This window comes from Hemibagrus wyckioides, linkage group LG01, assembly GCF_019097595.1.
Source record: "Hemibagrus wyckioides isolate EC202008001 linkage group LG01, SWU_Hwy_1.0, whole genome shotgun sequence".
NCBI classification, from domain to species: domain Eukaryota; kingdom Metazoa; phylum Chordata; class Actinopteri; order Siluriformes; family Bagridae; genus Hemibagrus; species Hemibagrus wyckioides.
The window spans coordinates 10,390,820-10,404,513 of record NC_080710.1 but is presented as its reverse complement, the minus strand read 5'-3'; the positions used below and the strand labels follow the sequence as shown (position 1 = coordinate 10,404,513).

At 39.0% G+C, this 13,694-nt stretch overlaps 1 protein-coding gene across 6 annotated transcripts in view; it reads right to left on the bottom strand.

Annotated features, from left to right (window-relative positions):
* pou2f2a (POU class 2 homeobox 2a) overlaps positions 1 to 13,694 on the bottom strand; it is a 39,608-nt gene that overhangs the window by 11,728 nt on the left and 14,186 nt on the right. The window contains exon 1 of one of the 6 annotated variants that reach the window (XM_058401208.1): positions 3,614 to 3,807. The exons of 4 other annotated variants lie outside the window; for them this stretch is intronic. In XM_058401208.1, coding sequence (XP_058257191.1) covers positions 3,614 to 3,668 — 55 coding nt within the window. In that variant the 5' untranslated portion in view covers positions 3,669 to 3,807. Of the gene's footprint in view, positions 1 to 3,613; positions 3,808 to 13,694 lie in introns of those variants that run through there. One more of the 6 variants, XM_058401242.1, reaches the window with a different exon arrangement.

Below are 13,694 nucleotides of genomic sequence, written 5' to 3'. Positions count from 1 at the left end.
GTGACTGGAATTATCATAATCATTGATAGCTTTCTAGACTTGATCCAAACTCAGTCTTTTTGACTTTTATATATATATATATATATATATATATATATATATATATATATATATATATATATATATATAGTCACTGGCTGGATGAGAGATAAAGAAACCTTCTCAGTTTTGTACCAAGTAGTTTGAGGGTCAAAATAAAAGTAATTAAGAGTACAAGTGTTTCATTTCAACAAGTATAAAAAGTTTACATATATCATACTAAAACTTAAGCACAGAGTTATTCAAAGTAATTATTTTAACCCGGCTCCTCCCTTTAACCTCCCTTTATTTTGACACCTATAAACCAAGTTTCAGCCCACAAGAAATCTAGAGTATATATAATTTTGTCTCTGTACTAATCACTAATCGCCTTTATTATAGTTATCACACCTATAAATAATGCTATGTGGAATTTAATGAGTCTATGAGTGAAACGGTGAACAATAATTTCCAACAAAATGGCAAAATTAGGGCACATATTTAAATAAAATAAATAAAAAGTTTTAGAAGGGTTAGTTTGTACAACTGTCATTTTTGGTCTGTCAAGTGGTCGTGCTTGTAAACAGTTTGTGTAGCACTACTCTGGAAGGAGTGAGAGGTGAAGAGTACACAACAGTGAATGATAAACACAGAACTAAGTTAGAAGACAGAAACAGTAATGGAAAAAGTCATGGTGTATTGAAGCGGATTACTCTAGAGTGTGTTATCAAAGCCATGCAGAAATACTATTTGTACATATTTGAGGTCAGTTCCAAAAATTCAGCTTTATTTATATGTGTGTGTGCTGTTATAGCATATAGCGTATAGCGTATTGTGTACAAGAATATTGTGTACACCATCATACTGCTATATCGCCAAAAATAAAGCCTGTGATGGAGATACAGTAAGACTATTAATGTCAGTGGACAGTTGTCCTTGATATATCTTGCATCATGATGTCCTAATTTTTATTTTTGCAGATAAGGCACTTTTCCATTAAAGCACCATTTTGGAAAAGGGAGGAAGTGCGGCTGAAGGAAATCCCCACCGGTGTCCCCGTCTCCTCAGGCCACACTTGGAGTAAAGGCAGAAGTCCTGACTCTGTTTAGGGTTTAGGGTGAAATTTGGCCAATATTTTAAAATTACGTCAGAAACACATTCTTTTTATAGAAAAGTCTGAATGTGGGAACTATCATGCTGACTCTGTAGATCCCACCAACATCGCAAATTTTACAAATATGCCTCATATCAACGTGTGCAGCAGCCATTTTCACAAAGCATAGTTAGTCGAAAAGGACATATCTGCGTTAGGGGATACGCTTCGACTTAAATGTTATTCTGATCTACACAACTCGTTAATTTACATGTTACTTGGTTAACTAATAATTTGTAAGAGTTTGTCTCGTTGTGTGTTTGTTGATAGTGGGCTAGTTTCATATGAAGTGACAGTGGAGTACATACACGATGGGGTATGTGTATAAGAGCTTGTCTCTCACTTCCCTCTCTATTTCCCCTCAAGCTGGGGGAGCACAATGTGTAAAACCAAACCCTTACTGTCAGAAAAGCTATAATTAATCTAGTGCACACCGCTAAACACACTAATAAACACTCTTAAAAACTTCAAGTAGCGTCTTCATCCTAAATTGTAAAGAAGCGCTCAAACACATTTGCCATTCTACCATTGTGCGGTGTTTCTCACGACTGATGTGTTACTGCAGCTAAACAACGCTACGACTACATGGAACCGTACCTGTGTAAAATAAAAGAAATCTTTTAGTTTTTTTTGTTAATTTGTGAAAGTGCAAATATAGAGATCCAAAAGAGGGAAAAGTACAAATGTCCTGAACCCAATCAAACGTCCTCACAAGGTCAAACCTCACATGTATTGCTATAATGATTGATTCCATTCTACAAATAAAAAAATCATACACCACTCATACACAGTTAGGATTAAATCAGCCCCGTTTCTTATATTATCACTTCATCATAAACCACCTGTATGTGACATTCGGAACATCTGTGTGTGTGTGTGTGTGTGTGTGTGTGTGTGTGAGAAAGAGACAGATAGTTAGATACTTATCACACCTCACTGGAACAAAGATTTGATTGGTGCTTTTAGTCACCATTTCATATCAAAATATTTAGTTATTGTTATTAATATTCTTTCTATTTGTTTTCTTAATTCACTGCATACCAGTGATAATATCATCTGCAAACTTCATCTCCTAATCTCCTAAACTCTACGGACCTACTGACATTTCCACATTTATCTTTCAGCACTTTTTGAATGTCATGTTTGCGTAATCATTCGCACATGCGTGCAGTTATTCAATAACACGCTATATGGTATATAAATATACAATATACTGTATCTCACAAGACATAGTACTGTATGAGTGGGGTCTACTGTCCAGCTTGGACTCAGTGCTGGGGATGTGGACGAACCAAGACAGGGACAGAGGAAACGCTGCGTCCTCCACACACACACACACACACACGTACTCGTACTCGACTCCTTCGTCACACTCACGTAAATGTGTTCCAACACACATCACTCCCACTCCCTCACATGCATACGTTCCAATACTGTAAAAACATACAACCACCAAGCAGGTCATCAGTCACAAACTCGTAGACAAAACTACAGCAGCACTCGCTGCACTTCTATGAAAGACGTGAGGTAGTTCAGTACCCAGTTCAACCAAGTCACACATAAGTAATGGTGTTAACCGGTTCTCTCACCTAGAATCTTCTTTGCATGTGGCTGACATTTTAGCATGCTGTCAGATTTTTTTACACCGAATTGAACAGCTTAGTTTTAGTCACTTTAGTTCTGACTAATTCCATTTATCACTCCATATAAAACAGCGCTCTGATATCCTTTCTCTCATTACAACACTACGTACAGTACAACCTCCAAACTCATCTCTATGTATTGCCAATCTCTTAGACACAAAAGGGGATTTTGGAAGTTTTTTTGGATAATTAAGGATTCCTCAGAGGTCCTACTTGGAATCCCCTGACACACAGAAACACTGTGGTAGGCCTCTACACTGACCCTTGAAGGGTTTCCCCACATTAACAAAACGAAGAGTCTACATTATCAGCAGTGTGCAGTTTACATATATATTCATTCATTCAGACTCAACACACACACTTAAATAACTCGTGAGCAACATGACTGAACATAAACATACACAAGCTCACAACATATAATGTTAGTACATTTATGTAATTGCATATTTATACCCAAAATCTAACCCTGACAAAAGATATATCAGGAACCCTTAACCATCATCCTTGTTAAGAGGATTTATCAAACCCCTTGATATTAAGGGACTAATACCCCAAACATAAGCAATGAAGCAAAAAAAAAAAAAAGTAAAATGTTAAAATGTCAAAAGCAAGGTGTGTTTTACAAACACATTATTAGGCTTATCTACATTGATCTCTCTTTCTCTCTCATTTGCTCTCTAATTATTTAGAAAGCTCCAGCTGGTCAATAAATAGTTTGTCCTTTTCCTACCACATTCGGGTTATAACTGACCCAATAAAAGTCTGACCTGGTAACCACAAGGGAAGCAAAGACACATACCTGGCAACCACAAATGGGAGTAATCCATCGCTGCTATTGGAGCCGTCTTTGTCATACTGATACTTATGTGTGCACTTGTGTCAACTCTCCCTCTCTCTCTCTCTCTCTCTCTCTCTCTCTTTCTCTCTCTCTTTCTTTCTTTCTCTCTCACTCTCTTGTTTTCTCCTTCTCTCTTCCTTTTTACACATTCACACACTGCTCTCTTGGTCTCTCTCGGCCCCTGTCAGTGCGCGGCCAATAAGGAGGAACAAACTGATAACGTAAAGGGGTGAGGAAATTGCTCCCCTCTCCTCCCTCTAACTCTCCTCCCTCCTTCTCTCCTTCACCTCCTCTCTCCACTGTGCCCTCCCACACCTCCACCCCCTGGCTGCCCACTTCCTGTGTCAAATCTCACGCTACTTTAGATACATTCTAATATTTATAAAGTCAATTCCTGGGTTCACTTTTTTACCACTATTTAGATATAACCTCTTCTTAAAGACGGCACTCGGGACAGAGGAAGCGTTACAGACGTACGAGGTGACGAGGCCTCATACGAAAGGGCGCCCGTAGAAGTCAAGTGAAGAGGAAGTAAACAAGTGAAAAACGGTGGGCAGTGTTGGGTTAGGTGAGGAGAAAGAGGGGGCCGAAGGGTTTGAGAGTGGGACGGCCACACTGACGAACAAGATGAAAGGATAAACAGATGAGCAGATACAGGCAAAAGAGGGGGAGCAGTTTTGTCATTGGAAATTGCTGGGGCTGCTGGAAAGAGTCACTCACGAGCCGCGGTGATACACGGTCCTCACACACACACACACATACACACACACACACTTACTCTCACTCACGCACATGACTTACTCTTTCTTACACTGTATCTCTAATATGTATCACTTAGCATATCTAACATGACACCACACACTTAAAACCTCAGTGTAAACAGCAAGAATGAGGATGTGCGTTCCATTTGTAGCTTTGATTTTCCACTCTGTGCCGTGACACACCTCTTGTCACGAGAGTTTGAAGTTCAGAGAATATCACCCGTGGGCAAAATTGTTGCTCATACAGCCACTTAGCCCTCAGCCCACAAAACACTCTTCAGCATAGAGCCTGTTTGAAATAAATATCCTTGTTTATTTAGGTAATTTATTTAATACAGTACTAGCCCACAGGAGAGTAAGCCGTGTCAGGAGAATCCTGTCTAAGAGCTTCATTACAGCTTCATTAAGAAATATCACCACGTGAGGTTGATATGTTTGATTATTATTTAGTTATTCATTACGGAAAATACACAAATTCTGCTACTATTTATTACGCCTGGTTTAGTTCAGTTTAGCTAGGTTTCATTTGGTTTGTGCTCAATATATAAATCATAAAGAATTGGATTGGAATTCTTTCTTGCGGTCAGTGATAAGTACAGTTCAATCCTTAACAGGAATAAAATAGAAATGGAATTAAAGCAAGGTTCCTGCATATTAAGCTTTTAAAAAAATTAAGCTTAAATGGATAAATCCAGTTCAGTAGCCACACCCTTAAGGTCTAGGCGATCTGCTAGTACATCAAAATAACGCCAAATATTTATTTCCAAGCAAGGGTAAATTGTTTAAAATGAAGAGATTTTTCCTTAACGATCTATACATGTGCTGCTCTTTTTTATGACTAGTGTTGCTGAATACATATATTTTGGAAATGAAAGAGCTTTTCTCTAGGGAAACATGAATCATCACAACCATTTTCACAGGTGTGCCATGTAATGATTTATAATTTCCATCAAATCTTAGCTCTGGCAAAGTTCACACGTTTCTGCTTGTTGTTCACATAAGCTGAAGGTGAACTCGATTTAACCCGTGTTTATATCACATCTCCGAACCTTGACACGATCATGAGCAGCTCAGCCGTTATTTCGTTATGAATTAATGATAAACATATGTGTTAGTAAAAGTGCCTTGATATTATGAGGCCTTTTTGCCGTCAGCCGGAAACCTTCTTCAAACTGGTGAGTTGAATGTTTGAGATGTTTTCTGTATAGACTCGTCTTCTGTAAAGATAATGTGTGAAAAACGGGAATTCACATCATCTGCTAAATGAATCTTGTTTATCAATGGCAGTGTGAAAAAACGATCATTTTTCTTGATCAAACGATCAAATTCTCAAATTATGCAGTAAAACAATAAAATGTACGTTTACTTGTCATGAACAGATTTGCCTTGTGAACCTGTTTTTTGTTACTAGAGCCACATCAAATATCAGTGGCAGGCATGTGTCTAATAAAACTAATGTTAATTCAATTATATGCCTAAATGTATTGTCCAGAAAGGTTCTGTAGGTTTCTGGGTCATTTTTAAGGAAATCTGATCTGGAGATGATATATATATATATATGTATGTATGTATATGAAACTGAAAAAGACACTTGGCTTCAAAAGGATATGATGGATTTAGGTCTCCGCCCTGACTTGTCTCGCTTTCATTTGGACTTGATCTTGACTTGGCCTCGACCTCTTTATCACTCGGAGTCATTTTCTTGAACATGGCAATGATGGTCTTGACTACAACCCTCCATCATCCCGTAACCTCTTGAACCAGTTTATGTATTTTACAGTATAAAGTGTTATTAATGCACTCAGGCTCCCTTGAACTCTCACTGGAGTCAGATTAAATTATGGGATTTTGGGATGCTGGGTATCAATTTAGGGACGTCTCAGGGCCTCACACCTGACCACTGCGTGATGGCCTGGGTAAATTCAGTCATATCCGGTACAACCAAGAGACTGATAGGAACTGATAATAACTCTGAATAATGAATCATTTAAATACCTGATTGGTTATTCAAATGAGTATAATTGTTGAAATGATTTATGAGTAATTAATTTATTGTAAAGTTAAAGCTGTTGAAAGTAAGTTCCAGCTTTAACAAAAACGAAAAGCTGTATAGACTAAATATTATTTGTTATAATTTAAACGTATTATTATTGGTATTACAGAGTCTCTCTCTCTCTCTCTCTCTTTATTATAGCAGTCCCTTATGTTCTTGCTGTGTGTCTCTGTGCTGCTTTAATATTCAATAAGTATCCGGATCTGACTCAAGGGTCTCTGGTTTCCTCCCACCTCCCAAAAGCAGGCCAGTAGGTGGATTGTCTATGGTAATTTACCCACAGGTATGAGTGAGTGTGTGAAGTGTGTGAGTGAGTGTGTGTTCTGTGCATATGGTACTCTGTGATGGACTGAATGCTGATCAGAATAAAGGGCTTTCTGAAGATGAAGATGAATGAATTTACAAATGAATGAATGAACGAATGAAAGCATGGAATTATTCAGTTTTTGATCTTTAGATGGTGGTGTTATTGAAGTATATTCAGTATATATAAGTATATATAAGTATATTCATCCTTTAATGAGGACTTAATTAGTCCTAATGAATATTTTATTTATATTTGCTATTAGAGTTCATATTAATCAAAGATTAGAAAACTAAATGATTGTAATGCAAGTTATTTATATAGGACCAGTATATCATTAGAATTTTAATTAAGGTAAAAAAAATTAAATTCAATTAAAAAAACAAACAAAAACCCTAGCAATATCAATATCCAATATGGATTTTTTTTAAATGATATGGTCAGTACAATAAAATGTACTCCAAATGAACTATAATTAAATATAAAATAATGTTAATTAGGAAGATGTATGTGAACAGTGCTGTATGTCTATTATGATGTTTAATGGTGATGTCTGTGATGCCACTTCATGTTGAATGATGATGGAGCGGATGATGAAGGTCTGGTGTTGTGTTGCTGTATTGTGTGATCATCAGATGGGGGCAGCAGTGGATCTCAGATCCACCTGAAAAATCCCAGACTCACTTCTCTTCAGCACTCGGGTTTCAAAATCAGACTTAGCCAAATACTCAATCATACCCTTAGGTTTAATATTTCTAACAGTCACTGTTTCTTGTATATCTCTGTGCTACTTAATCAGGGAATTGTTTATTGCTGTAGCTGTAATGCAGCACCTCCCCCTGATCCTCTATCATTTCCTGTGTCGCCCTTTTGCTTTAGCTTTGTTTTATAATTTCATCGCTAATTTATTATCAGTAAAAAGTCATATATTTAAAAGAAGTCTTCTTTGTAATCGCTTTTCAATGTTTACGCACCTAAAATTTAGCACAGACTATTTTTTTTTGGTCAGATAACATCTATTAGTAAAAATACACCAAATTATTCCAGAATTTAAAGTGTGAAACTTTATTTTTTTAGAATTATTGCAACTATAATTATTTTACTGTTGCTATATTTGTACTTCAAAAATCCTCCTCCGAAAATTTTGAGATTAATTTCCTATTTGTCAGATTCTGTTTTTTGACTATAATAAAAAATCACATTGAGGACCATATAATAATAATAATAATAATAATAATAATAATAATAATAATAATAATAATAATAACGATTATTATTATTGTTGTTGTTATTATTGTTATTATTATTATTATTATTTTAAATGATAAATTATATAGATAGATATATCTATATTATATCTATCACACTTCTTTGTTTGTGTGTGTGTGTGTGTGTGTACGTGTGCGTGTGTGTGAATGTTATTTCGAGTTCATGGTCAGCAGACGGACTCTTTGTCTGGCTGTGTGCTCTTGGGGGGTGGTGAGGTGAAAGATCGTGACCTTAGACGTTAGGCTCGTGGCCACGCAACCCCCGGGTCGAGGAGAGGCGTGGCTGTATATGTCGACATTATTTGAGGTCATTATGTTGCCTTGACAGCAAAAATATCCCTGTTCCTATGGTAACCCCACCCCCTGTGAGGCTACAGGATGCTAGTGGTGAAAGTCTGTGTTGTGTGTTTTGGGTGTGCAGTTTCATATGAAATGATTCAGTGTGCGCTTTGCTCTCTTGTAACTCGCTTTACCCTCTGTTCTCTCTTCTCTTCCTGTCTGCTCCATTTCACCTTTTTTCACCTTCTTCTCTCATCCTCCTTTCCTCACCCTCTTCTGTGTTATTTTTGTCCTATCCTACTCTCTGCTCCTTTCTTCACTCTAGCTTTCTCATTCTCTCCACTGCTCTTCTCCTCTCACCTCTTCTCTTTCTCTCCTTATTTCTCATCCCCTTGCGCTCCCCCGTTTATCTGATCAGCCGTCTGTCTAAGGGGGAGTGAACGGGCCTCAGGAGAGCCATCAATCTTCATGCTGTCGCAGCTCAACATGGCCTCTACGCGTGTGTGTTCGTGTTTGCACGCTGAAGCAGTGGATGTTAACTATTTCTTTCTGCAGATACACCCACGGACACGACATACTCCGGCAGATGCAAATCGCTCTGAGCATACGTAAAGTGTGTGTTTAATTTCCTCAGGCTCATTCTCACTGCCAGCAGATCATCGGCAAGGGCCTCACCTCATTACCGCTCAGTGTCCTCTGTCTTTCTTTAATGCCGAGATCAATGTGCCCTTTATTTCTCATTTTAAGGCCTTATTAACGCTTCCAACCTGCTGGTCAGCACAAGCTGTGACATCACTGGACATTTCTCCGCACTCTGATTGGAACTGAGGTTGCGTTGCTAAGCAACAGTAGCAAAAAGGTCTCTAGTGTGTGTGTGTGTGTGAGTGTGTGTGTGTGTGTGTGTATATGTGTATATATATATATATATATATATATATATATATATATATATATATATATATATATATATATATATATATATATATATATATATACACACACACACACACACACACGCACCTGGTGTGATTTGCTAATAAGTTTGCGGTGTGACTTGGCATGTGCTGGAAAGGTTGTGTGAACGAGTGTGTGCATGCGTAACACAATTTTACCTTATTTTATTTAGTGGAGGGTGTATATGTGTGAGTGTGTGTGGTTGTGAGTGTGTGTGTCAGGGGAATAGGAGGTTATTGTTTCTGACACAGTGGCTCATATTTCTGTATCGATCGATTTCTCTGACTCCCGACACGACAATAATCACACACACTCACACACACTCACACACACACACACACACACTCACACACACGCACGCACGCACGCCGCTACCTCTATTACCACTATTATTACTGCACTGAGAGTTTTGAAAAAAAAAAAAAGAAATACGAATTGAGCAGAGACACAGAATAGAAAAGGAGAAAACAGAAAAATGAAACATGAAGCAAATCAAAAGAACAAAAGAGACGGATGAAAACAGAAAGAAAATGTAACTGGGGGAAAGTAGCAGGGAATAATCCTCACAACGTACCAAGGAGGAGCGACAGAAGTAGATCGTAAAAAATTGTACTTTTGTCTGCTGCACTTTAAAAAACTAAATCAATACCAACACGGACATAGGAAGCCAAAAGAATTCTGAGCAACAAATGAGCAGGAATGGAGTAAAAGAAAGAAATGTGCTACATAACATATGATTATTCAGTTCTATTAACTGTAATGATTTATTCACATGCATTTAGATAACGTCCAGGTAAATGTATGGAGGGAGGGAGAGAGAGAGAGAGAGAGAGAGAGAGATGGGCATCAGGGCACAGTGTTATAACACAATAAAAGAAGAGAATTAAAGGAGAGAGATGAAGGATTCAGCCCATCTTTTTCCAATAAAGGCAAGAATGAGAGATCGCACCAGAGAGAGAGAGAGAGAGAGAGAGAGAGAGAGAGAGAGAGAATGGAAAGAGTCTAGAAAGGTAAAGGTGTTTATGGGAAACTCTCTTTCTCTCTCTCTCTCTCTCTCTCTCTCTCTCACACACACACACACACACACACTGTTGTTTTAGAAAGCTGAAGAAGAAATGTTATTAAGTTTATAGCAGTGCGTCTGAGTGACACATTACTTTGAGCTGTCACTCACAAAAAGAACTATTGTGCATCATTGGAGTAGCGCACACACACACACACACACACACACACACACGTGAAGTGCCGTGTTGAATATAGATCACAATTACACTGATTCACTGATTTCATTCTCCCCCTCTCCAGCCAGCCCCCTCTTCCTCTTCCTCCTCCTCCTCCTCGTCCACCTCCTCCTGCTCCGCATCAATATTCCTCTTCCCCCTTTCCCGCTATCTGTCTTCCCCCTCCATAATCCCTCTCTCCCTCATGCTCCCCCTCTTATTTTATCACCCCATTCCCTCTCTGTCCCCGTTCCTATAAGCCATCTTACTTTTCCTCCTATCCTGTACGCAATCTCTCCATCTTCTGAGTCATGTGTCCATTTCCCTTTTCTTTCCTCACCAGCGTCCTGAGCTCTGTGCTTGCGATAATGACTAAAATAAGACTTTCTTGCTCCATTACTCATTTTCATTCTCCTGGGCACAGGGAAATATCGAACCTCGTGTGCAGGATACACACTGGACAGGCTCGGGTAGAAGAGGAAGAGAGAGGAAAAGGGGAAGAGACAAAGAAAGAAAGGAGAGAGAGAGAGGGAGAGAGGAAAGGAGAGCAGAGAGGGGTAAAGATTGGAGGGGGTAGGGGGAGCACCACTGCGTTGGATGGAGTGGGTATGTGGGGGAAGGGGGGTAGGAAATCGCTCTGGCTAGCGGAACAGCTTTTCACCTCTCCCTCTCTCCCTCTCTCCCTCTCTCTCCACTGCTTTGTATTCTGTGGAGATGACAGGGGAAAGCTTTATTGCTCTGAGTTGGTATCGATCGGGGCCCCGGGCAGGGGGGGAGCGCACGGACGCCCATCACAAGCACTTTCTCAACGACCGCTCCCTAAAAGTACCATAACATACTCTCCTCTCTGCCTCTTTCTTTCTTTCTTTCTTTCTTTCTTTCTTTCTTTCTTTCTTTCTTTCTTTCTTTCTTTCTTTCTTTCTTTGTCTGTCTATCTTTCTTTCCTCCTTTCTTTCTTTAACTTTTGGTTCCTGAAATTCAGATTCTTCACCCGCAGAGGAACAGAGAAAGAGGACAGACTGAGGGGAAAAGGAGACCGAGGCAGAAACTGAAAACCCTCAAAAGCAAAAATATCCGTAACAAAGCAGGCTTTATGAATAAATCTACTACATATCTCTTTCTCCATCTCTCACTCGCGTCTCCTTTCTCTCATGGCTCCATATCAGCTGCCATTTTAAGAGCACATAAAATTGCCCGATGTTCTATCGAGGGAGTGGAAGATGTGCAGACATGACTTAACAAATGTGTTAGGCTGTCATTTTTAATGGAAACATGTAATATGAAGCATAGGCACAAGTGTAGAGTGTATACACACACACACACAATCACAGGCACACATAAAAGAATAACTCATAATGTACTGAGCCTTCTGCACACCACGGCTTTGTGTCTTTGTGTGTGTTTGTGTGTGTGTGTGTGTGTGTGTGTGTATGTCCCAGTGGGACACTCTCCCTTGCTGTCACACCCTGGAGTGAGGCCCTTCCTCCATAATTTCATCTGAGCCTTAACGCAATCACTGATTTTTAAGCTCGAGCAGCAGAACAGATGCACAACTAAGCATCGCCTGAAGCCCACGATCAACCGCTACACACCTACTGTACGTGTTTGTATGCACATGTCGGTACAGTTCAAAGACGTGTAGCATATAAAGTAAATGTATGACTCCTTGGGGGTCCTTATAGGCACACAGACTCAGTTGCCAATTTATAATAATGTATTCATTTCATCAAACACAGACATTAGTACAAAACAGTGACTATAGTGCTATGTAAAACATCACCCTCTCTACCCCATCCACCAATAGAAAAAAACACTATAACTCCATCACTGACCACATTTAGGTGTATTTGGATGGCGGATCATTTAAGGCACCGATTTAACAATGACATTGTGTATTTCTTTCTTTCTTAGACACACCTACCTTTGTATAGTGTACCATATATTTTATACATATATTATACAATTGTTAATTCCAGTCCACTGATTTGACTGGACAAGTCATGATCCAAGAAATCTAATATTTAGTATAATAATACTGAAACATTTTACTGTTTGTATCACTCTGTGTCTGCTATTAAAAAAAAATTCCAGTTCAAGCACTAATTCATTACACTGAAACTCTTACTACACCCACTAGTACTCTGTGCAAGACATAGCAACACACAATGCTCTATCCAGCTGTGGGAATAATTTTATTGCAAAATTAGCAAAATATTCGGCCATATTGGGTCAGAAATGTTAGTATATCAGTGTGTTACATGAATGCTGAAGTTTTAGCTTCGACTTGGAACTTCCAATCTCTCTGACTAAGAAAAACCAAAGCGCACACACCCCCTCACCTGAGAATTCCTATTCAGAAAGTCTGAAATCCAAATTCAGCACATGACATCACATCAGCATGGTGAGCATAGCACTTTAAAATGAATTGTACTGTACGCACTCCTGTCTGCAATTCTATAACACTGTTTTGAGGAGGTGAAGATACATTAGGCACCACAGTTAGCTTGCTAGATTCTTGCTATAACGTTTTCGAAAGCACAGAGATCTACAGTGACGCAACTTCCCGTTAAACTGCTGACTTCCCATTTCTGAGTGAAGTGAAATGCTGCATAAATGTCAGTATACAAATCTGACCCAAAAGTCTTTATGCATAAGGGAAGTGAATGATTTTTAGCAAATTTTCTCCCAAAAATCCCAAAATGTATATTTATATATATATATTTCACCTTTCATTTACTAATGCCTTTTATAAAAGAAAAATCTACTGAACTCATTCTTAGGGCTGGATCAGGAAGCTGTCACACAGTTGCAGTTGACTTAAAGAGGAAAACTGTAAAGCACATCACCCACACACACACAAACTTATTAACAACCTCGAAAAGACTGCAAGTGTGGTGGACCGCGAACATCCAGTGACGAAGACGTGCTGCTGGCACACACGTTCCCCTATGTATGGAGACTCAAGGGAACATGCAGGATTACACACATCACTGCAAGTAAGTGAAGAGAATCTACTTCAACCCGTAAATTCTCCATAAATAGATCTAAGTCACACATAAGAAGAATGACTGTGTTGGACGTGCAGTCCAAGGCCTCAGTTTACATTTTCATGAGCTGTAATGCCTCGGCGTGCATCTCGGCAGCGGCCGTGGAGCGTGGGAGCGGTCGAAGAGCCTAAACCGCAACACGAACGTGCACAATGT